This window comes from Muscardinus avellanarius (assembly GCF_963383645.1).
Source record: "Muscardinus avellanarius genome assembly, chromosome: X".
In the NCBI taxonomy this organism is placed as follows: Eukaryota; Metazoa; Chordata; class Mammalia; order Rodentia; family Gliridae; genus Muscardinus; species Muscardinus avellanarius.
In genome coordinates this window covers 39,804,359-39,828,681 of record NC_137792.1, presented here as the reverse complement: position 1 = coordinate 39,828,681, position 24,323 = coordinate 39,804,359, and the positions used below count along the sequence as shown (strand labels likewise).

The 24,323-nt window shown below is 42.0% G+C and overlaps 1 protein-coding gene and 1 pseudogene across 3 annotated transcripts in view; both read left to right on the top strand.

Moving 5' to 3' along the window:
- The window catches only part of SLC9A7 (solute carrier family 9 member A7), a gene marked incomplete at both ends in the record, with an annotated part of 172,412 nt that overhangs the window by 93,144 nt on the left and 54,945 nt on the right, over positions 1–24,323 (top strand). Inside the window, 5 exons of one of the 2 annotated variants that reach the window (XM_080719250.1) lie at positions 16,960–17,065; positions 18,193–18,322; positions 20,387–20,501; positions 22,145–22,233; positions 22,328–22,441. In XM_080719250.1, the coding sequence (XP_080575376.1) occupies positions 16,960–17,065; positions 18,193–18,322; positions 20,387–20,501; positions 22,145–22,233; positions 22,328–22,441 (554 nt within the window). Of the gene's footprint in view, positions 1–16,959; positions 17,066–18,192; positions 18,335–20,386; positions 20,502–22,144; positions 22,234–22,327; positions 22,442–24,323 lie in introns of both variants that reach the window. The other variant, XM_080719249.1, reaches the window with a different exon arrangement.
- Positions 9,759–12,951, top strand: LOC308279404 (ras-like protein family member 12; annotated as a pseudogene). The gene is made up of 2 exons: positions 9,759–9,820; positions 12,390–12,951. The product of its transcript is annotated as a ras-like protein family member 12 (transcript).

Here is a 24,323-nt window from a genome sequence, read left to right as displayed (position 1 = left end):
AGATGGAATGGTCTTTTCAGTATCTTTTCAATATCCCTGACAACCTCAAAAGTTCTGGACACCAATAACCTTAAAGATACTAAGATTTCCTATTTGACCCTGCTTTCAGGTGGTTCTCTACATTAATGTTATCCCATAGATCTTTCTGCAAAGATAGAAATTTTATTTTGTGGTACTGGGGATGGAACCCAGGGCCTTTTCCACCTCCAGGCTATACTCCCAGACCTATTTTATATTTTATTTGGAAACAGGGTCTCACTAAGTTGCTGAGTGCCTCACTCAGTAGCTGAAGCTGGCTTCGAACCTGTGCGATCCTCCTGTCTCCGCCTCCCAAGCACTGGGATTACAAGTGTGTGCCACCACACCTGGCTAGAAATGTTTTTAAATTTCCTCAGTCCATTATGCCAGTCAGTAGCCACATGGCTGCTACTGAATACTTGAAATGTAGGGTAATTTATTGTGGTACTGGAGATTGAGCCCATTCTTCCTGCGAGCCACATCTCCAGCCCTTATTGATTGATTGATTGATTGATTGATTGATTGTGGTACTAGGAAATGCACTTTGAACTCAGGGGTATTCTACCTCCAAGTAATACCCCAGTCCTATTTTTTCTATAGGTTGATGAGAGTCTTACTACTTGCTGAAGCTATCCTTGAACTTGTGATCTTCTTCTCTCAGCCTTTCAAGTACTGGGATTACAGGCATGTACTACCATGTCTGGTTATTTTTAATTTATTTTTATTTTTTTATTTTTAGTTTTTGCGGGTCTGGGGATGGAACCCAGGGCCATTCAGCCTCCAAGCTACACCCCCTGCCCTATTTTTTATTCTTTATTTTGAGACAGGGTCTCATTAAGTTGCAGAGGGCCTCACTAAGTAGCTGAGGCTGTCCGCAAACCACGATCCTCCAGTCTCAAGCCTCCCAAATGCTGGGATTACAAGTGTGTGCCACCACACCTGGCTATTTTTTATTTTTTTAAACAAGGTCTTGCTAGGTTTCTTAGAATCTCATTAAGTTACTGAGGCTGATCAGGAACCTGTGATCCTCTTGTCTCAGCCTCACAAGTAGTGGGATTATAGACCTGTACCACCATACCTGGTTAAGAACTGAAATTTAAATTTCACGTAATGTTAAGTAATTTTAATTAAACAATCATATATGGTTAGTGGCTCCCAGCACAGCTCTGGACAGTTGTGTGGTTCTGAAGAATCTCAGTGTTCCAAAGAATGTTGACCTTTCTATGTTATCACAAACATCCTACGGGAATTAGTATCAAAGACTTGGCTGTTTGAGGCTCTGTGGTTTGTGCAGTGAAGATGGGATGTGGGCTTATTAGCCTTGAGTTGAATTCTAGTTGTGCCAGACACTGATCAAGTGGCCTGGGCCCACTTTCTTCCCTCCTGTCTGTCTCATCATCTATAAAAGCAGGAATAACAAATAGTTCTCATCTCCTGTGATTATTGCGAATTTTAAGTGAAACAACATGTGGAAAACACTGGGCATAGCATTTGCTAATTATACTGGCTGCTGCCCACATCTGACTCAGACAGAGCTTTCAGTTTCTCTCATGTTTTTAAAATAAGTAACAGACCATCACTTAACCCAAGCACGTTTCCAAAGAAGAGTTTTATCGTAATACCATACTTCCTGGTACTGTCTCCAGATGTATATTTATTGAAAATAGATTCTTTCAAGAAAGGTATTTAATCTATGAAAATGGTTTTGAATTATCTGAAAACTTATAGCTAATTATATTTGACTGTAACTTTATTACTAGCTTCTTATTAGTCTCACTGACAAGTAAATGAAGAGTAGCGTGACAAATCTTACTGATACTATTTTCTGAGCTATTAGTGTTGCTTCATTTAATTGGTTATAAAGGCTTATTTTTCCAGATTATCTTAAGAATCATTCACTTCCCTTTAATGTGCCTATGCTATTGTAGAAAATAATGGGCAGTATTAGCATGCTACATCATTTTTATTTAGCCTGTTAACATTGGCACAGTAAGTTTTGTATAAATGAAAGTTATAGAATTTTGAAAGTTTAAATTTATTAGACATCAGCACATTAACTTTAATTGCCTTTAAATGAATTTTTTTTTGGTGGTACTGGAGGTAGAACCCAGGGGCTTTTCTACCTCTGGGCTATACTCCCAGACCTATTTTATACTTTATTTGGAAACAGGGTCTCACCAAGTTGCTGAAAGCCTCACTAAGTAGCTGAGGCTGGCTTCGAACCTGCACGATCCTCCTGTGTCAGCCTCCCAAGCGCGGGATTATAAGCGTGTGCCACCACGCCCGGCTAAATGAAAATATTTTTAAAATGTAGGCTGTTTTTGTGAATTCGAAGTATTTTACTAGCCTCCTAAAAAGTTGTTGTTTGAATATGTGGGTCATAAAGACATTAAAACTTCAGTTCAGTGTTAGAAGTTATTGCTGAACCAGGCCCATGTTGCTCACCACGTAGTATAACAATCACATTATACAAATGTATTAATTTACTTTGTGATACTAGGGATTAAATCCAGAGATGCTCCATATCTGAGCTACATTCCCAGACCTATTTTACTTTTGATTTTGAAATGGGGTCTCTAAGTTGCTAAGGATTATAGGCATGTCTCAGCCTCCTAAGTACTGGATTTACAGGTGTTTGCTACTGCCTTCAGCTATAAGGTTTTTTTTTTAATTTTTATTGGTGGATTGTAGTCATACATTTTAATGGGATAAAAGATGGTAGAGACATACATATCCAGCTATAAGTTTTGCAAAAGAATAGGAGGACTTCCAGGAAGATGGCGACTGAGAAAAGCAGTGTCTACGAGCCCTGCTAAAACTCGATCTCTATTGCCACAAAATAAGCTCTTTTCTTAGCCAGAAAACGCCATCAGCAGAGAAATAAAAAATGTAAACACAAGAGACAGAGAAAAAAAAAAAGACTAGAAGAACAACCAGAGACCAGAAATCAAGCCCGCAATGCAGCAGCAGGGCCGCACCAGCACCATCTTCCCTCACAGCAGCAGGATCCAGAGAGGAAAGGTAAACAAGGAGCTGAAGTGAGCAGCTGCGAATCATTTGGGTGTAATTCAGCAGTTCTTTCAGTGCAAAGAACGTCTAAAACTCCCAGTGGTCAAGCTCATCATGCCTTCCAAGGACTCAGAGCAGAGCTCAAAACCAGAAAAGAAATATGCCAGCCTCACAGCCGAGGTTGTGGAAGTGGTGCCATATTGCCAGCAGCTCCAGCCTCACGGCTGAGGGCGTGGCAGCAGCGCCATATTACCAGCAGCCACAGCGAGTTCACCGGGCCCTCGACAGCTCCTGATCAACACGCACAATAAAAGTGAGTGAAATTGCGGCCCCTAAAGGAGAAATCCCTGTAGTACATGCCCAGGGACTTTGATAATCTTCCTGGGTCTGAGATTTTGCAGTCCAACCCAGTGAAGGAGTAGTGGTAACTGAGATTACCACAGACTCGAGATACAGAGCACCCTAAGTGAAGTCGTAGTGATCCAGGGAAGGCACAAACTTCTGAAATCATGGGAAAGAGGAACAATAGAACAATGAATACCAACAACCCCACAACATCAGAACCTGATAACACAGAAATTCATTGATCTCCAGATTATCAAATCAGGAATATAATTGTCGAAATAATACAGGACCTTTGAAAAGAATTTAGAGAGAGTCTAAAAGACATAAAGGATGCAATTATTGAGGTAAAGGCCTCAATTGAAAGTATAAACAATCAATTAGACCACATGGAGAATAGAATCTCGCTCCTAGAAGAGGATCACTCCAAAAACGAACACATAATTTCTAACTTAGAAAAAAAATCAGACAGCAGGAATCTGACATTGAAGAAATATGGGCCCATTTTAAGAGAGCTAACCTAAGAATAATTGGAATAGAGGAGGGAAAAGAAGGTGAAACCAAAGGGATCAATAATATCTTCAAAGAAATAATAGCAGAAAATTTTTCCAAACATAGAGCAAGAGATCAATACACAGGTCCAGGAAACTTATAGAACTCCCTTTAGACAGGATCAGAGAAGAGGTTCCCCACACCACATAATTGTTAAAATGACCCATGTGGAAGCCAAGCAGAGAATCTTAGAGGCAACAAAAACAAAGGGCCAAGTGACATTCAGAGGCAAACCAATTAGAATCACTCCAGACTTCCCAAACCAAGTCATGAGAGCCAGAAGGGCTTGGAGTAACATATTCCAAACTCTGAAAGAAAACAACTTCCAGCCAAAAATTTCCTACCCAGCAAAACTTTCTATCAAATTAGATGGGGAAATAAGAAGCATCCATGACAAACAGACACTGAAGGAATTTATGTCTTTAAAACCAGCGCTAGAGAAAATACTCAGAGATTAACTACAAAGAAGAAATAGGTAATACACACCAGAACCAGAGAAACAAGATTTTTCATCCAGCAGACAACTAAGCAAAGAATATATTCATGTGTTTATTGGTTAAAATCTTTGGAGATTCATTATTTTAGTCTTTTACCTATTTCTAAATTGTATTATTTGCTTTTATTGTTGCTAATTTTTAGGATTTCTGTTTGGAATATTAATATACCTTCAGATATAGCATTTGGAAATATTTTACCCCATTCTATCAGTAACTTTTAACTCTGTTTACATTGTCTTTGGATGTACAATATTTTTCATTTTTTAGGAAGTTTTTTTATTCTGTTGTTGCCTGTGCCTTTGAAATCATATCCAAGAAATCACTGCCAATTTCAATGTTGTGAAGTGTTATGACTCAGGTTCATAGTCTTAAGATTTACATTTAGATCTTTTAAAAAAGTTCATAGTCTTAAGATTTACATTTAGATCTTTTATCTATTTTGAGTTAATATTTGCATATGGTGTTAGGTAAGGGTCCAAATTTATTCTTTTTCATGTAATTATTATTTTTCAATAACATTTAGTGAAAGGATCATTATTTCCTTCACCAAATGTTCTTGGAAACCTTGTCAAAAATAACTTGACCATATATGAAGAATTTATTTCTAGGCTTTTTATTTTACTCCACTGGTTTATATATATCTGCCTTTATAGCAGTACTATACTGTTTCAATTAATGTAGCTTTATAAGGTTTGAAATCAGAAAATGTTCATCTTCTAGCTTTGTTCTTTTTCGAGATGGTTTTGGGTATTTAGAGTTCATATTTCATGTTAGGATAGATTTTTTTTTCTGGAAAAAAATGTATGATAGTTTCACCTTAAAAAAATCCTCTGGTAAGAAAGAAAGCAAAAAGAAATATTGAAATGTTATCTCTAAGTGATGAAAAGTTTGATATCAGACAGATGAATCTGTTATGTGAGATTATCATTGTTAATTTTGGATAAATTGCTATAAAATTAGATGTCAACCACTAAGCCAAGCATGGGAAGGAGGGAGGGGGAGGGAATGGTGTGGGGTAGGGGCTAACTGGGCTAACTGCACGTATGTCTACACAAGATTTTTTATCCCATTATGATGTATGAATACAGTGCACCAATAAAAAATAAAAATAAATTAAAAAAAAGAAAAGGAGTTTATTTGTCAGGTAGATATTCATGGAAATAGGATCCCCAAGTATCAAATCTACCTCCCTACAGAGAGTGTTTGGGGATATTTGGGGGGGATGAAGATGTAGGGTGATGTAAGGGGTAGGAAAAAAGTGACTGGAAGTGAAGTTCTCAGTAGTCTGTTCATGCCTAATCAAACATCATAGCTCTTCCTGGAATGTATGTTCAGAAAATGGTGGCATTAGCATACCCTGAGAGTGGAGTTTTGGGCCCTCTTGACATCAAAAGGTTACCCATTAGACACCTGTACAGGCACAAGTGAAGAGTTTAGATGGCTTCAACAAAACATTTTTAAAGTTCCTGAAAAGTAAAATAAGCAACTGTGATCAAACCCACATGTCAGAAGTGTTATCTATAGCAGAGCTAGTGGGAAACGAAAAATATATAGCTCAGCTGTGTGACCTTCAAAATTAGTGATTTTTAAAGTCAACTAAAAGCCAACTAGCTAAGAGAGCATGAAAGCTGAGAGTGAGGAAAGCAAAAAGTACAAAGTGTTGGTTAGGATAGACGAGACAAGGCCCACTGTGTCTGTTGCATGTAATTATCAAAGTGAGGCTTTTGTCCTCCCTGGAGTCTTAGAGACTGAGGTCTTAGTCTTTTCATGGTTACATTCCTAATGGTGGCTCTCAGGTCCTTAATAGATGCTTCTCAGATGCAAAAGATACATATTCACAATTGTAAACCCTAATTTTGACAAATGCCCAGCATGTTTTGGCTTATCAAGCAAAAACTTGGTTTTAAGGGGATAAGACCAGCTTGGTAGGAAACAAAAATTCCAGTATTAGGTTATGGATTGGTATTGACTGATGTGAAAGAAGTCCTGTACCCTGCTTTCACTGTACTTGTTGGTTCCAGACCACCAGCCTTTGTTCTTCCCTTTGAAGGTGATGCCATGTAGGAGGTGGTGCAGGCTCCTCTGTGACCAGATGCTCTCTCTCTCCCATGGTTATGTGTCAGTGGGGGCCATGTTCCATCTGTGTGGATGGTTGCTCCACTGAGTTCATGATTAAAGAAAGACAAATGTGCCAGGCGTGGTGGCGTACACCTGTAACCCCAGTATTTGGTAGGCGGAGACAGGCGGATCACGGGGTTGAGGACAGCCTCAGTAATTTATTGAGACTCTCAGCAAGTTAGTGAGAGCCTGTTTCAAAATATAAAATAAAATAATGCTGGGAGTATAGCTCAGAGGTAGAATACCTCTGGGTTCAATCCCCAGACACACACACACACACACACACACAAATGTAAGATTGCATGCCACAGTGCATTCATAGGCCGCTTCCAGAAAAAATAAAGAGCGTTGTTCCTTCCTGTGAAACATTACAGAATGATTCCCTGATTTTTAATCTTGTCAGTTTTATACCCCTGGAGTCAATCAGCTGTGTGGATTTTAAACTTTGGAGCCTGTGTTGTCCAAGACTAAGTCTCTGGTTATATCACCCAGGTCCGTCAGTCTTTCGTTCATCCTTTGAGACTCAGTTCTGGTATGCCACCTGCCTGGTCATCCTTGCCATTCTCCTTCAGTGCTCTCTTCCCATAGTTCTTTGAATGAAGTCTACTTTGAACCTAGTGCTACTTGCTGCTTTGTATTGTGTGTTCACAATACCAAGCGCTTTTGAATACATAGATAAGTTGTTCAAGAAAAGTTAGTTGAATAAACAAATTCAAGTTCTTAATTTTTTTCTTCTCATGTCTGCTGTTCTGTGTTTTTTTTCTACTTCTCTTTTGGGGGATACTGAGGACTGAACCCAGGAATAGCCTTCTTCCAAGATATACACCCAAGTCCCACGCCCTGCCGCCCCAGTTCTTTTTGTTTTCATTAATGTTTTCTCTTTTTTGTTTCTTTTCTTTTTTCTTGTTTGTTTCTTCATTTTACTGGGGATTTAAGTCTATGAGCATTCTACCTCTCAGCTATACACCCAGCTCTATTTTGCTTCGAAACATTCTCACTAATTTGCCAAGGCTAGACTGGAACCTGCAATCCTATATCAGTGTTCCACAGATTGCTATCACAGGTGTGCACAATCAAGCCAGCTTCTCTTTTTTATTTTGAAACAGGGTTTTGCTGAGTTGCTGAGGCTGGCCTCAAGCCTGCGATCCTTCCTGTTTGAGCCTCTCAAGTTCTGAGATTACCGGCACGTACCACTACGCCTGGCTTCTACTGCTTTTACAATTCTTGCAGCAGCTAATTGTGATTTCTCAATCCAAGCCTCATTGGAAACAGCTATTGGCACTACTGTCTCTGATTTCAAGGGTCCTGCAATGGAGAGGCAGTCTTTTGAGTCCAAAGTTAGCTTTGCATTACTACAATAAAATACCTGTGGCAACTAAGGTAATAAAGAAAAAGTATTTGTTTAGTTCACCATTTGGAGACTCAAGTCCAAGATCAGGTGGTTCCACTAGTTTACACCTCTGAGGACAGTGCTAGATGACGGTGCTGGGAGCACATGTATGAGCATACAGCTCTTATCTCAAGCCAGGAGGTTAGAGACTCTGAAAGACTTGGGTCCCCTGTCTTGTGGGAGGACACACCCCCCTATGACCTAAGGACCTCCCATTTAGCCCCACCTCTTAAAGGTCCACAGCATCTTTTAATACTGTTATCCTGGGGACCAAGACTTTATATCCAACCTTTTAGAGACACTCAAATTATACCCTAAACCATAGCAAGTCCCTTCATTTAGAAACCACTTACCTATTTTGGTATCCCCATGCTATCATATTCTGGTCGTCAACACCCACATTCTTTATTCTCAGACATAGATAGCCTTGCTCAGAAGCAAAGCTCCCGATCTGCTTTATAAGGTGATAAAAGGGCCAGGCATGGTGGCGTACCCTTGTAATCCCAGCATTTGGGAGGCTGAGACCGAAGGATTATGGTTCGTGGTTCTTGACTGGCCTCCACTACTAGTGAGGCCCTTTGCAACTTAGTGAGACCCAGTTTCAAAATAAAGCATAAAAAATAGGGCAGGGGGTATAGCTTGGAAGTCGAATGACCCTGGGTTCCATCCCACACCCACACACACACAAAAATAAAATAAAATAGGACTGGGGGTGTGGCTCGGAGGTGGAATGCCCCTGGGTTCCATCCCTAGTTCCACACACACTCCCAAAAAAGTGATATAGGGAGAATGAAGAGTTAAAATTTTATGTAAATATTGTTATTATTATGCATTCTATCTTTTATTGTCATGAGCCAATCAGTTAGCTATATGTTGTTGTCAGTATTGATAAATATAGTATTTTAGAAGAACCCTATTTATTTTTATATCACAACCAAGTAGATTTATTCCAGAATAAGAGTTGGTGAAATACTTGAAAATTGATCACTGAAATTCATCACTTTATTATTTTATTTTATTTTTTTACTTTTTTCAGGTCTGGGGATGGAACCCAGGGGCACTTGACCTCCAAGCTACACCCCCTGCCCTATTTTTTATTCTTTATTTTGAAACCGGGTCTCACTGAGTTGCAGAGGACCTCACTAAGTAGCTGAGGCTGTCCGCAAATCGTGATCCGCCAGGTCTCAGCCTCCCAAATGCTGGGATTACAAGCGTGCGCCACCATGCCCAGCTTATCTCTTTATTTTTTTTAATGTGGATCATATTGAAAATGGCATACATTCAGAATGTGCTTGGTGTCTTCTCTTTCCCACTCCCCCTTCTCTCCTCCCAACAATGAGTGTCTAGGTTAACTATGCTACATTCATACTTTTACACATAATCGAATGTAGCTCCTCCATTAATCAACCTCATCCTTCTTTGTCTCCTACCCTTCCATTTCAGTTTTGCTGAGGTTTCCCCTCCATTATCTGGAGTCCCTCTGGTATTCCTAATACTCTCTGGCTTGGGTATATTAGAGAAAACATATGTCACCTCTCTGTGCTTGGCTGATCTCACTTAACATAATTAGAAGAACCATATTTAAAGGTTGGAAAGGTTTTTGGAAATCACATAGTTCAATCCTTCACTTCACCAAATCTTGTACTTTATTGTGTGCTGAGTTCTCCTAGCCAGTTGGTGGCTATGTTGGATGTTTTCTGTTTGTCCTTCCAGATATACCTTCTCCCCTCCTAGGCCCAGCAAGCTGACTTGTTTGGAGTATGTCAAAGGTTCCTTCACATTCTGCTATCCCAGCAGATTGGCACTGGGAGAAGAATGGAGATGTAGGGGCCATGCAGGCCAGCGTATCCCTTGTGCAGAGATTACAGCTCCTGTCAGGCAATTCCAGGTTCTGGTAACAACTCCATCCCCTGGAGTCCTCAGGCTGGGGATGGTACAACCAGCCTCAAGTGCTGTCTTCTCCCTTGTGGCTTCCCTGTACTCTGTCCATGCTTTTATAAATAACCTCTTTATAAAACTCTTCTCAAATTGTTCCACTTGAGGGTGCCATCTGTTTCCTGCCAGGACCCACCCTGCCTGCTCGAGTCCCAGAGCCTGGTCTCCTGGACAGCCAAACCAGGGTTTTGTTTATTGAGACTAGCCCTATCACTCATGAGTCCCCAAGTCTCCAGATGACGGAGGTGGACATAATGGTACAAATGTGCGATGAAAATTCTCTGTGTTCATCCACTGCGATTTGGGGAATCTTGATATTGCAGCATAGAGTAGCCCATCATGCAGAGCCTGTTTTCTCATCCTTAAATTGGGGGGATTCTGGTACTGCCCTCCTTACAGGCTTTTGTGAGTACTAAATGAGATTGTAAAATGTGTACATGGTGCCTCAGTAGTTGTTGTTGTAGTAATCATTTTTTCTTCAACAATCGGGTTAAAAACAATTATTTTTGTGGTACTGGGGGTTGAATCCAGGGGCATTCTACCTCTGAGCTACATCCCTAGCCCTATTTTTGATTCTTTATTTTGAAACAGGATCTCACTAAGTTGCCAAGAGCCTCACTAAGTAGCTAAGGCTGGCCCTGAACCGCGATCCTCCTGTCTCAGCCTAATGCTTGGATTATAAGTGTGCGCCACCACGCCCAGCTAAAAAACAATTCTTATGTCATGTGATGGCAAACTTCTAGAATAAAGGTTTTATTTATTTATTTATTTATTTATTTATTTATTTATTTATTGGTGGTACTGGGGTTCCTGGAAGCCCTTCTACTTCCAGGCTACACTCCCAGACCTATTTTATATTTTTATTTGGAAACAGGGTCTCTTAAGCCAACAAGGCTGGCTTTGAACCAGTGCGATCCTCCTGTCTCCACCTCCCAAGCGTGGGGATTACAAACGTGCGCCACCACACCTGGCTTAGAATAAAGGTTTTATATAAAAATAAATATTGCTCAAATAATAATCCAGAAAACTTTTTAAAAGCCTCATTTCTAGACAGGCATGCTGGTGCATGCTTGTAATCCCAGTATTTGGGAGGCTGAGACAGAAGGATCACGGGTTCATGGCCAGCTTCAGCAATTTAGCAAGACTCCTAGCAATGTAATGAGACCCTATTTCCGAATAAAAAAATAAAAAAATAGGCCTGGGGTTGTAGCTCTGGGTTTAATCCCCAGCATTACACGTACAAAAAGCCTCATTTCTAAGTATTTTTCTTGTGCAACATACTAAATTATATGCCAGGGTGAAGGAGAGGGGTTGACTTTGTGCCCCGTCTTAACATATGTGTTAGGGAAATGACATGTCATTTAAGAACTATAGCTAATGAGCAAGCATCCTATTGATGTCTAGTTATGCCACGATATATCATTTTTTACACCCAGTATTTTTTTGCCTATTCTCAGTGAATGAATTAAACTTTCTGAAAAAGAGGACATTTTGAAAACAATGTCATTTTGAAATCTCTAACAAAAATGCAGAAAGCAGGACAGTAAAAGAAAAAACCCAGAGATTAAACTAGCTGTCCTACCAGCAGTAGTTATACTAGGGCACAGGAATAGCAGTCTGGCAGGGGGAATGGGAGCTGTTGATCATTGATTGTCAGGGAACCCACGATTTCCCCCCAGTATTTACATTATGAAGGAGGAATCCCCCTGGCACTACAAACCTTTGTGGGCCAGTACAATCCGATTAAACTTGGAGCAGCTTTCTGGGCTCAGATTTGTAGATGAGAGCAAGGACACTGGAGGAAGTTAGAGGCCAGGGAATAATCGTGGTCCATCAAGGGTTCTCAGAAATATCAAGCCAAGATCTCTCTGGAAGGACAGAATTACCCCTTAGAGAGGAACTGCTAGAACCAGGAACCCTATGGACAGATTATTAGAGGTAGAAGATACTAAAGAGGCCAGAAACAGTGCATCTCAGAAAGTATTGGGGAGGTGGCCATTTTTATAGTTCTAGGTAAAACTAACAGAGAAAGCCCTAGAGCCACAAAACTAAGAAAGCCCTTTGGGGCCCAGTTCTATCCCATATCCACTTCTTTTAAATGTGAGCAATAGAAATGGATTGAGGTTGAACTTTGTATAAATATATAAGAAAAAATGAAGCTATCCCTCCAAATAGTGAAACTACAGATAATGAAGTCATATCAGAAAAATAAGGCTCCCAAAGGATGAAACTTTACTCATACTCCAAAAGAAGCTAAAACAAATTAAGAAAATGTAAGAAGTTATGAAATAACTCCATGTATCAGGGTTGGAAAATTCTGAAATGAGTGATTTTAATAATAGGGCATTGTGGAGATCTGGAGGGGTGCTTCAGGAGTGCCATATCCAGTTCTTGAGGTGGGGCACAGTGGGGGGGGGCAGCGGAGCAGCAGGGAGCAGGATGAGTACACCCCACCGGGCTCCTTAAAGGGAGTCGGAGTGATGCTGGGCAGCCCCTCCCTCACAGTGGCCATTCTGGGGGTACTCCAGGGCCGGCAAGTCTGCCCTGACTGTGAAGTTTCTGACCAAGAGGTTTATCAGTGAATATGACCCCAACTTGGAGGACACCTACAGCTCCGAGGACACTGCAGACCGTCAGACTGTCCACCTGAGGGTCAGGGACACTGCATACCTGGACACCCCCAGGAACCATAAGTGCTACCTGAACTGGGCCCATGCCTTCCTCGTGGTGTACAGTGTCGACAGCCACCAAAGCTTCGAAGGGCAGCAGCAGCTACCTAGAGCTGCTTGCTTTGCACGCCAAAGAGATGCAGCACATCTGCCTTGTCCTGCTGTTGGACAAAAAGCTGGACTTTGAGCATGTGCAGCATGTCTTCTATGAGGCAGAGCAGGAGGCGCGGCAGGAGCTGGAGAAGTAGCCCCTGGCCTGAGCCCTGTTCATCTCTGCATCTTCAACACTCTCTCCACTGTCAGCCTGAAGGAGATGCTCACTGTGGCCCAGGCCAAGCTGGTTACTATGAAGTCATCCCATGCCCAGAGCAAGTGCAAAGTGCTCACGCTGACCCTCCTGAAAGGCTTCAAGATCTTCTGAATGCCTCTTTTCGGGAAGCCCGGGCTCAGCCACTGAGCAGGGTTGCAGGGCAGGGGCAACTTGCCACTGCCAGCCTTTCCCTCGGGGAGACAGCTGATCCTGCCTCCAGCACCCGGCAGTGTCCTTACATTCATTTCAGCCTAAGGGACAGGTAGGGATGCTGCTCCTGTTCCCTTCAGGTATTAGTCTTCGTGGTAACCTTTGCTTCCATGATACCAGTGGGAAGCAGCCTCTGCCACAGCCCAGAGACCTGGGGTCAGCCCCAAGCAGGAAAAAACCAATGTCTATCCCACTGCTATGACCCCCACCTGGCATCTCTGGTCCTAGCAGACAGCTCTGAATGAACAGCTCCCTGTTCATGTGAAAGCTGAGGACAGCCTTCAGGAGTGACAGCCCTGGGCCCCAGCACCACCTAGTGGAAGGGAGTGGCAGGGCGGCTGCTCCAGGCCAGAGCCTGGCCTTCCTGTCAATCATCTTCTGACCTCACAGAAGGCCCAGCCAACAAACCCTGCAGTCTATCCAAGGAAAACCTAGTTAAAATATAATCCTACAGGAAGGCCTGGACAGGGAATAGTCCCAGGTAGGGGTATTTCCAGCACTTTGTGTCTCAAAGTGGATAAAAAGAGGGGTCTGTGTGTTGTTCAATGTGGGGAGCCTCCAACATTTTTTAAAGCAGTATTCAGAGTCCTTTTGTTACACTCCCCTTTGTTAATGACTCTGTCCATAAGCTCTTTAGGACCCACCTTCTCAAATTTAATGACCAAGGCTGCGTAAGACTTGTTCTCTCTAGTGACTGTCCCCAGGGATTCAGGGAACTCACAGCTGGCAGGATCAGATGCCATCTGGCAGGCAATGTTGGCCTACCCACTCAAAGGTAGGAACTGTATACTTGTCTGTAGTCTAGCTTGGCAGGACCCAGGACCTTCAGCAGTGGGTCTAAGTGATCAAAGCCCACATGTGTAGGATGGAACCTCAAGCATTTGGGGTTAATAAAGCAGACTTTTTGCATAAATCATTTGGTGTTGCCACTGAGCTTATACTATGACACCATGGCTCAGATCTAAGATCACGATCTTCCCTGTGACACTGTTATCAAGAGAAGGCTCTCAGAGGCAGGGAGTGCAGTCACTTTCTATCATTGTTTACCATGAACCCTCAGCAGATAAGCAGGTACAAGAGAGGGCTCTGGTGGGGAGCATTAAAAAAAAAGATTTTTTAAATAACAGAAAAAATAATAGGGGGTTGTGAGAAGACAGCAGACAAAAGGAAGTGGAGGAGGAGCCAAACAAAGTGAAAAAGATGTGAAAGGGTCCATTTTCTTTAAAGTAGAGAAGACTGAATGATAGTGTCAGACGTTTAATCATACACACTTGTATGATTAAACTATAAGGAGAGGCAAGGAAATGGTTAATATAAAATTCAGGCAGTGGTTCCTTTTGAGTGAAGGAAGGGCTTTGAGATTGGAATGGGACATGTGGGGAGGCTGAGTGTGGATGACAGGACTGACTGATTGTAATAACTCACTAAGCATCTGTTTGCTTTGGTTTTCTGATTGTATCAGTAGTACTTTCAGCTACAAATAACAGAAAACCCTGGCTGATACCAGCTTACATTGACAATGACCTTGGGTACCAGTCATGGGTTGGTGCCTTGGCTCCTGTTCCAATCAGGCAGTCAGGGATTCAGTCTTTTCATTACTATTACTATTACTACTACTACTACTACTACTACTACTACTACTACTACTACTGGTGCTTTGTAATTCTACATCATAATGAGATTCAGAGTGGTCCTTGTTTTTTTCTGCCACACTAACTTTGGGTTTCAGTTGCATGTCATTTGCCCCACGGAAGCAAGCCGCTTCCACACGGGAGGAAGTGAGACTCTGTAGGGGGAGCTGGGATGTGTTTTTAGCTTCTACAAACCTCAGAGTAGAAACCAATAAGGGAAACGGTTTTTGGGAGTGAGTGTTGAGAGAGAACACTTCTGCACGTATACATCTAGGTCAGTGGCTCCTAACCAGCAGCGATATTGCCTACCTGGGGATATTTGGCTGGGGCTAGAGGCATTTTGGATATTATAATTGAGGGGACATTGCCACTGGCATCTGGTGAGCAGGGGCCAGGGAGACCGCTAACCATGCTAGGATGTATGGGCCACCCCCCACAACAAAGGATCATCTGGCTCTCAAAGTCTACAGAGCCGAGGCTGAGAAACTCTGCTCTGGTGCAGTGATTATCAGTTTGGGCTGGGGGTTCTTCAGGTCAAAACTGATTTAATAACATTAATACATTGTTTGTAGTTTTTTTTGCACTGGAGATTGAGCTTAGGGGTGTTCTACCTCTGAGATAGACCCTCAGTTTTATTTTATTTTTTTATTTTGAAATGGTTTCACTAAGTTACTGAGGGTCTTGCTAAATTACTGAGGCTATCCTCAAACCTGTGATCCTCCTGTCTCAGCATCTGTTACTGGTATTATAGGTTTATTTGCCCTTTTGTGTTATTGGGGTTTGAACCTGGGTGCATTCTACCTCTGAGCTACACCTCAACCCTATTTTTTTATTTTTGAGACAGGGTCTCACTAAGTATCTGAGGCTGGGTGTGAATCTGTAATCCTTCTATTTTTACCGCCCAAGTACTAGGATTACAAGTATGTACCACCACACCAGGCTTTGTTTTTTTTTTTACTCGCATCACTCACAAGAGTACAGTGGGGTTTTCAAGAGGTTGCATAATATGTGATGTTAATTATCTGTTGCTTAGATTCAGAAACAAATGTGAAAAACATCTGTGTTCCATTAATCCAGACTTAATTTTAAAGAGATTTTCAAAAATGTTAAACAATGGCTCTCTTTTAACTTATTTTATTAAAAATAGGATGTTAACATATAGTGTGCTATTATTAATTTGTAATTACTAAATATTCAAATTTCCCCTATTTTATTCAATGTGACGAATAATGGTAATGATAACCCATACAGCTAAGGCTATTTGAAGGCCACAATAATTTTTAACCATGTAAAGGACTCCTGAAGCCAAAAATTTGAGAACTAGTAATTTGCAGAATATCTGATTTCTACATGACTACGAAATGGGGTGACTATGAGACATATAATTATGGCTGGTCCTGGTGGTGCACATCTGTAATCTCAGCTACTCAGGAGGCTGAGGGATGAGGATGGGAGGTTCAAGGCCATCCTGGGTAACTTAGCAAAAGCCTGTCTCAGAAACAAAAGTGGGGCATGGTAGTCCATACCTATAATCTCAGTATTTGGGAGGCTGACACTAGAGGATGGACTCAGCAACTTTGCGACCCATCACAACTCAGACACTGTTTCAAAATAAAAATAAAATAGGCCTAGGAATGTAGCTTGGTGGTAGAATGTCCAATATAATAAATAAATAAATAAATAAATAAATAAATAAATAAATATAAACAGAAAGGGCTGGGGTGTAGCTTGGAGGTAGAATGCCCAATATAGTAAACAAACAAACAGGGCTGGTAGCTCAGTGATAGAATGCCATTGAGTTCAATCCCCAGTAGCACAGAAATGAATGAATGAATGAATGTGTGATTATGTATATTTTGCCATTAATGAAGACTTCCTTTATTTCACATACCTTTACTACATTCTTCTCCTGTGCTCGGTGCTGAGAACACAGGGTTTCTGCCTTTAAAGAGATTCCAGTCCATGAGAAAAGCTAAAGCATGTTAATGGACATTTTTAAAAAAAGTTGTGTACCACATATTGTCGAAGTGTGATGGGATTCTGGTGGAAAGCATAGTGTTTAGGTACAGGGTCCTTGGACACAAAGATCACAAAGGTCCTCATGGAGATTAAGAAGATCACTGTTTCCTTTTTGCCACAAAGATTCCATCTTTGAGTCCCTTCTTGTCTCCTGAATCACTTGGTCCCACTCAAGGTAGGACTTACCTGTGTAAGTCTGCAATAAATGGCTTAAGAGCAGAAACCCAAACTAATTCCTGTCCTTTGGGCCTCTTTTCAGTGACCGTGCTGGCGATATTTAATGAACTGCACGCAGATGTGGATCTTTACGCACTTCTGTTTGGAGAGAGCGTCCTAAATGATGCTGTGGCCATTGTCCTGTCCTCGTAAGTAGCAAAGTTCCTGCTGGGGGAGACTATGGTTTCCTGCATGCTTTAGGCCAAATCTAGGGTCTTGTCTTAAAAGTATTAAATATTGAATTGGACATTTTTCCATGGGAGATTTATCAGCTTTGTAAATTTGTTATGCTTGATCCACTCAGCAGCAATCAGAACACTGACACCAGCTGAACATCGTGGCTGCAGATTCTATTAAAGAACCTTTGTTGATACTCTCAGTTATAGTAGTCCCTCCTTATTCTTGGGTAATATGCTTCAAGATACCCAATGGAGCCGGGCGTGGTGGCATGCACTTGTAATCCCCACGCTTGGGAAGCAGAGACAGGAAGATCGCGTAGGTTCGAAGCCAGCTGCACTGACTTAAGAGACCCCTGTTTCCAAATAAAAATATAAAAATAGGTCTGCGAGTGCAGCCTGGAGGTAGAAGGGTTTCCAGGAACCCCAGTACCACCAAAAAAAAAAAAAAAGATACCCAGTGGATACTTAAAACTATGGAAAGTACCAAACCTTGTGTGTACTCTTTTCTGTACTTTCATATCTATGATAAAGTTTAACTTATAAACTAGCCAGAGTAAGAGATGAATAAGAACTAATAATAAAACAGAACAGCTATAAAAATATACTGCAGTAAAATTTATGTAAATGTGAGGTCTCTTTCTGTCTCTTTCTTTCTCAAAATACCTTTCTACTTAAAGGAAGCACTTTGTGGCTTCTCTTTGTCATATCTGAATTACCGAAATCTCTATTCTTGCTCCTTGGGTTGCCTGAACAAAAAAGTGATAATCTGGATGGATACTAAGTGGTCATTGGGCAAGTAGCATATACAGGGTGGATACACTGGGCAAATAAATGGCTCAGGTTCTGGACAGGATGGAGCGGGACAGTGTGAGATTTCATCATGCTACGCAGAAGAGCACGTGATTTAAAATTATGAATTGTTTATTTCTAGAATTTTCCACCTGATATTTTTAGACTGTGGTTGACCTCAGATTAACTGAAAAAATTAGATTAATCAGATTAACTGTGGAAAGTAAACTATGGATGAGGCAGGACTATTATACCATGGTATAAGCCAGTACAGTCTTTTAAAACTCTTTCTCTCTCTTAAACTCTAGGTCTATTGTCGCCTACCAGCCAGCGGGGCTGAACACTCACGCCTTTGATGCTGCTGCCTTTTTTAAATCAGTTGGCATTTTTCTAGGTATATTCAGTGGCTCTTTTACCATGGGAGCCGTGACTGGTGTTGTGACTGCTTTAATATCCTTTTTGTAGTCCCACCCCTGCCTGGATATGTGTATGTAACATTATACCTTTAAAGAGAAATTTCTCAGATCTTCCTTTCAGACCACAATCTTAAATTATTACAACATTGGGTGTCAGTGGTTGCTGATGTGTGTCTCTTTGGGAGGTACAGCCATTGGGCCCCTAGCTATGAGTCTGAGAAAAATTCCACTTTGTACTCACCTTTGCGTTTCCTCCCCCTTCCTTATGAACCAGTTGAAGCATTAATTTTAGGGGGATGAAAATTACTGAGGGGCCCCAAGGAATCAAGGACCACTGATTGGGAAATACATAAACCTGACTGCTGCTGCGGTTGTCTGATGATCAGAGCCATGCGGGCGCCATAGATAGCCAGGGGCCATCAGTGGGAATTAACTCACAGTGGTCTTTCTTATGGAAAGAATGGCACAATCTTTAGTTTAAAACCAACAACCATTAAATCTTTCATCATATTCCCTTTGATGAGCATTACAGATGTAGTGTGAGCCACATCATTTCAGAAGGCAAAATCAGTATAGATAAAATATAAAAATTATAATAAAATTTCTTTTTTCTTTTATTTTTGTGGCACTGGAAATGGAACCCAGGGGCATTCTACCTCCGTGCTATACCCCTAGTCTATATATGCTATACCCCATTTCTTTTATTCTTTATTTGGAAATAGGGTCTCACTAAGTTGCAAAGGCCTCACTAAGTAGCTGAGGCTGCCCTTGAACCTTCTGTCCTCCTGTCTCAGCCTCACAAGTACTAGGATTACAGGTGTGGGCCACCACATCTGGCTAACTAGCTACATTTTAAAGTCTAGTAGCCATGTGTGGCTAATGGCTACTATGTTAATGCAGATTTAGATGGCTTTGTTCACAGAGGCCCTCTTGGTGCCCTAGGACTTATATTGCTGGGGGAACACATTCATGAGACAGTCCTAGTTAGCCCCATGCCGAATGACAATGTCAGAAGAAGGATCTTAGCTGTTCCTCAAAAGAGACACCATCACCTGGTAGCTGCCCTGGGAGTTTGTTGCTTTCCCATACCTTCACCAGGCACCTATGGTGGACTCAGGCCTCAGTGATGCTTGGAATCACAGTCCAAATAGCCAATCTTCCCAGGCTGGCCTGAGGTTCTCCCAGCCCTGCCAGAACTAACCTGCCAGGCAAGCCTGAGCCTAGGAAGTTATTCATACAATTATAATAAATCACAGACTGTACAAGTCACCTATTTAAAGTGTACAATTCAGTGGCTTTTAGTATAGCACATTATTCACTTTTAAAATCGTGGTAAAGTATATATAATCTGCTATTGAACCGTCTTGAATACACAGTTTAGGGGCATTAAGGCCATTCACAGTGTGGTCTAACTGCCCTCACTGTCTACTTCTGTAACTTTTTCCTCATTCCAAACAGAAGCTCTGTACTCATTCAGTGACAACTCCCCATCTTTCCTCCTCCGGCCTGTTGGTTACCTCTATTCTACTGGATAACTTAATTTTTATTACTTAAAAATATGCCTGAGCCAGGCTTGGTGGTTCATTCTTGTAATCCCAGTACTTGGGAGGCTGAGACAGGAGGATCACAGGTTCTCGGCCAGCCTCAGCTACATAGTGAGGCCTTCCTCAACTTAGTGAGCCCTGTTTCAAAATAAAGAATAAAATATGGGACTGGGGGTGTAACTTGGAGGTAGAATTCTCCTGGGTTCAATCCCCAGCACCACTAGTATATATATATATATATTTAAATACACACACACACACACACACACACATACACACACACACACACACACACACACACACACACACACACACACACACACACACACCTGGGCTTGAATGTGTAGCTCAGTGGTAGAGCCCCTGCCTAACATGAACAAAGGTCCTGGGATCCAGCCCCAACACTGCAAAAAAAAAAAAAGCAGCTTTAAGGCCCCCAAAAGAAGAGATGGAGGTGAAGGTCGGCCGGTGGGTAGGGGTCCTGGCTAAGGGAGCATGAATCTGGCCCTGATACCCTTGCCTGGAGCTGAGATCCTTGACAGGGTGCTGACGTGACCAAGTTTACCAAGCTGCACTGCTTCCCCCTGCTGGAGACAGCGCTCTTCTTCCTGATGTCTTGGAGTACCTTTCTCTTGGCAGAAGCCTGTGGCTTCACAGGTAGGTTCTCTGTCCCTGAGCCCCTTCCCCACACTGTCCTGGGGCAGTGGGAGTTTGAGCGTCTAAAAGAGTTCTCAGATAGTAGCTGTGTGGAGTTGATGAAGTGCTCAATGAGTATACCTATGGAGGATTGCTGAGCAAGGTTAGAGTCCTATTTTAATGATACATCGAGTCTCTAAAAAGGACATATTTCTTAAGGATGAAGTTTATTATCCCAGTCCTAATTATGTTTTTGCAAACTCATTCTAAGTATAAAGTACATGTTTAGCTGCAAAGATTACTGAATATATTCACATTGTATTTTTCTTCCCTAGATTGCTGGGGGGTTCTGTACAAATAATAGCAATAACCAGCAAATATTTGTCCTTTTAAAGGTGATTTTGCATCTGCTCAGAGAAGAGTGACAAGGCTTTTCATTATCTCTGAGCTATCTAATCATCATTTTTCAGTGCCACATTTATGATGCCATTTTCATATACAGGTTGAGTGACCCTTATCTGAAATGCTTAGGACCAGAAATGTTTTTTATTTCAGATTATTTCAAATTCCAGAATATTTGCATATACCTAATTAAAAATCTTGTGGATACAGACTCAAGCCTAAATACAGAATTCATTTATGTTTCATATACATCTTATACACAGAACCTGAATGTAATTTCATATAATATTCAAATGATTCTGTACATGAAACACTTTATGTTTTATAGCCAGTAGGGCTGGGAGGATCATTTTTTCCCTTGTGGATACTGACTAAGCCATGTGCATCTGTATTTTAACATGAGGCCAGGTAGGGAATATTTCAGGTGTGGCATTCTGTTAGTGCTAAAAAAGTTTTAGATTTTGGAGCAGTTCAAATTTCAGGATAGGGATACTCAACCTGTAATGTTAGTGTGGTTAATCTTGTGTTTTTATTTTATTGTATTCTCTCGGTTTTTAAAAAAAATCACTGAATTTTTCCATTAGAAAAGTCAAGTCTAGTTATTACTATAATATATATAATCCTAGCAGTTAGAAAATACTTTTAGCATCTTTTCAAAATACTACAATATATCTTTATATGAAGCATTGCTAAGCACTTCATGAAAAGTTGACAGTTCTCTGTAAATGTATAATTCCAGGTGTTTAATTGCTTTGCATAACAAAATGGTTACCATTAGCTGGAAATCAAGATCATCAGGGCTTGGATAAATGGAATAGTGCTCTCAATCCATTTTGTCTGAAACTTTAGACTATGTAGAAATATAAAGCATTGGCTTGAAATAAAATCCATCCAATTCTTTAAACAAGAAGACTATGACAAAAGTGTACGGCAGGCCCTCGATGTCTTTCTGAGGGAATGGGTGCTGTATGTGAGCCACAGATGGCAAATTCAGCAGAGGCTCAAAGGAGGGAAAGAATGCCCTTACCACTGGAGTGGGAGGGGGGAGGTTCAGGGACTTGGCCTGGAGGGAAGAAAAGCAGGGTTGGGAGAGGGCAAGAGTGCTGAGGGGCAGAGGGGCTTTCAGCAATAAGCAGCTCTCCAAAGGGTTCGGGGATTTGAGTGTGCTGGCCTGGCCCGCCTTGACTTGTATTTCCACAGGGTTGTCCACTACCTCTTTCTCCCTCCCCCTCCATTCACTATTTTTTAAAATCCCTTGGCAGGTGTTGTAGCCGTCCTTTTCTGTGGCATTACTCAAGCTCATTACACCTACAACAATTTGTCGGTGGAATCAAGAAGTCGAACCAAGCAGGTAAGAGGATCCTCGGTGTGGATGAACAGCCTGGGCGCACGAAGGAGGAGCTCGGCATTGACGCCCACTTCTCGTTTCTCCCTTCTCTGCACAGCTGTTCGAGGTGTTACACTTCTTGGCCGAGAACTTCATCTTCTCCTACATGGGCCTGGCACTCTTCACCTTCCAGAAGCACGTTTTCAGCCCTGTGTTCATCATTGGCGCTTTCGTATCCTTTTCCTGCCCCACTGTTGTCTACACGGAGAGGCCACCTCAGCTGGGGAAGCTAGACTACTGCTATGAGTCGGTTTCGTGTTCTGAATGGGTGATCAGGCCAGGGCTGGTTCATGATATTTTTGTGATGAGGAAAGAAGGCTTAGGCGATGCTTTCACAAAGCTGGGTGGGTCTGATTTTAAAGACTGGGATTCATTCTCTGGCTGTCCTTCTTGCATTTTCTGTGGAAAATGGATGGCTCTTCTGTTAAGCTGGTGCTTTGCAAGTAATTATTTTGTAGAGTTCACTTCTAAGCTAGCAGCCATGTCAGGTCTCAGTGTTACTTTTGACATTTTTTTTTTTTGGTCATGTGAATTCCAATCCAGAAGATTCTTGGAAAGTTCTATTCCTCTTACTCTCAACTGCACACTCTCATCTGTGGTGGCGCACACCTGTAATCCCAGTATTTGGGAGGCTCAGACAGGAAGATTGCAGGTTTTAGGCTAGCCTCAGCAACTTAGTGAGACCCCGTTTCAAAGTAAATTAAAAAAAATAAGGACTGGGGCATAGCTTAGAGGAGGTCACCTCTAAGTTCCACCCCCAGGACCAAAACCAAAACCAAAACAAAAACAAAAAAACTGAGCTGAGGCCGGGCGTGGTGGCACATAAGGTTGTAATCTCAGCATTTGGGAAGCTGAGACAGGAAGATCGCCTCAGCTGAGGCATTTGGGAAGCTGAGACAGGAAGGACAGCCTCAGCTACTTAGTGAGGCTCTTTGCAACTCAGTGAGACCCTGTTTTAAAATAAAAAAATAAAAAATAGGGCTTGGGGTGTAGTTCAAAGGTAGAATTCCCCTGAGTTCCATCCCCAGTACTGAAAAAAAAAAAAAAAAAACCTGAGCTGGGTGTGTTTGCGAATGCACCCAGCACTTGGGAGGCTGAGACAATGCAGATTTGAGGCCAGCCTCAGCAACTTAGTGAGCCCCTCAGCAACTTAGACAGACCTTGTTTTAAAATAAAAAATAAAATAGGGCTGTGGGCTAGCTCAGAAGTAGAATGCCCCTGGGTTCAATCCCCAGTAACCCCACCCCCTAACAAGGATCCTGTGCAGAGGTCCCCTATTGCTGGATATTCACTTTTACCTTTTTTTGAGGCTTTATAGGAATCCTTAACTCTTGGAATGTTGGCAGTAAGGAGTGTTTTTCTCTCCTGGGCTTTTTGTTTCTTGTGCAGGAAGGACTGGCATGCCCCAGGTTGCTAGAGAGGGAGCGTTGGAATCCTGGGTAGAGCATCGTAGGCTCACACTGGTGGCTTGTTTGTCAGATTTACATGCTCACCGGCCTACTAGCTCCAAATCTGCAGGAGCTATATTTTCTTCGTCATTAAGAATGTCCTGGCATGTCGTTACGATTTCGATTCTTAGCACAGCATCCTGTGAGAGCACAGCCCATGTTTACAGATGAGGCCCTGTCGTAGGGTGGGCAGGGTCCTCTGGGAACCCTAAAGGCTGCTGACCACTTCTCCTTCACCTCTGGGATAGAATGTGTTTCATGAGCACTACCTGTGTGTCCTTTAGTTAAAAACAAACCGGAAAAAAAGGAAAGAAAAAAAGGAGAAAAATAGTTAGTGCATTACCCTGAGGAAGCAGAAGATAGTTCTGCCCTGGCTTCTGTCTGAAGCAGCTGCAGCTCCTGCAGCTGGCACTGGGCCCAAGCGGAAGCTCCCGTTCCTTTGGCTCCCACAGGGGTTTCCTTCTTTGACCAGGGGACTGTGTAGCTCTCTCTATTGGGTACTGTCTAAACTTGGCAAGTGACAGATGACTGGTTTCCCTGAATTCTTTGCTTTCCACAGTAGAGTTCCTTTACCACTTCTTATATCTCCAAAAGCTATTTCAGCCA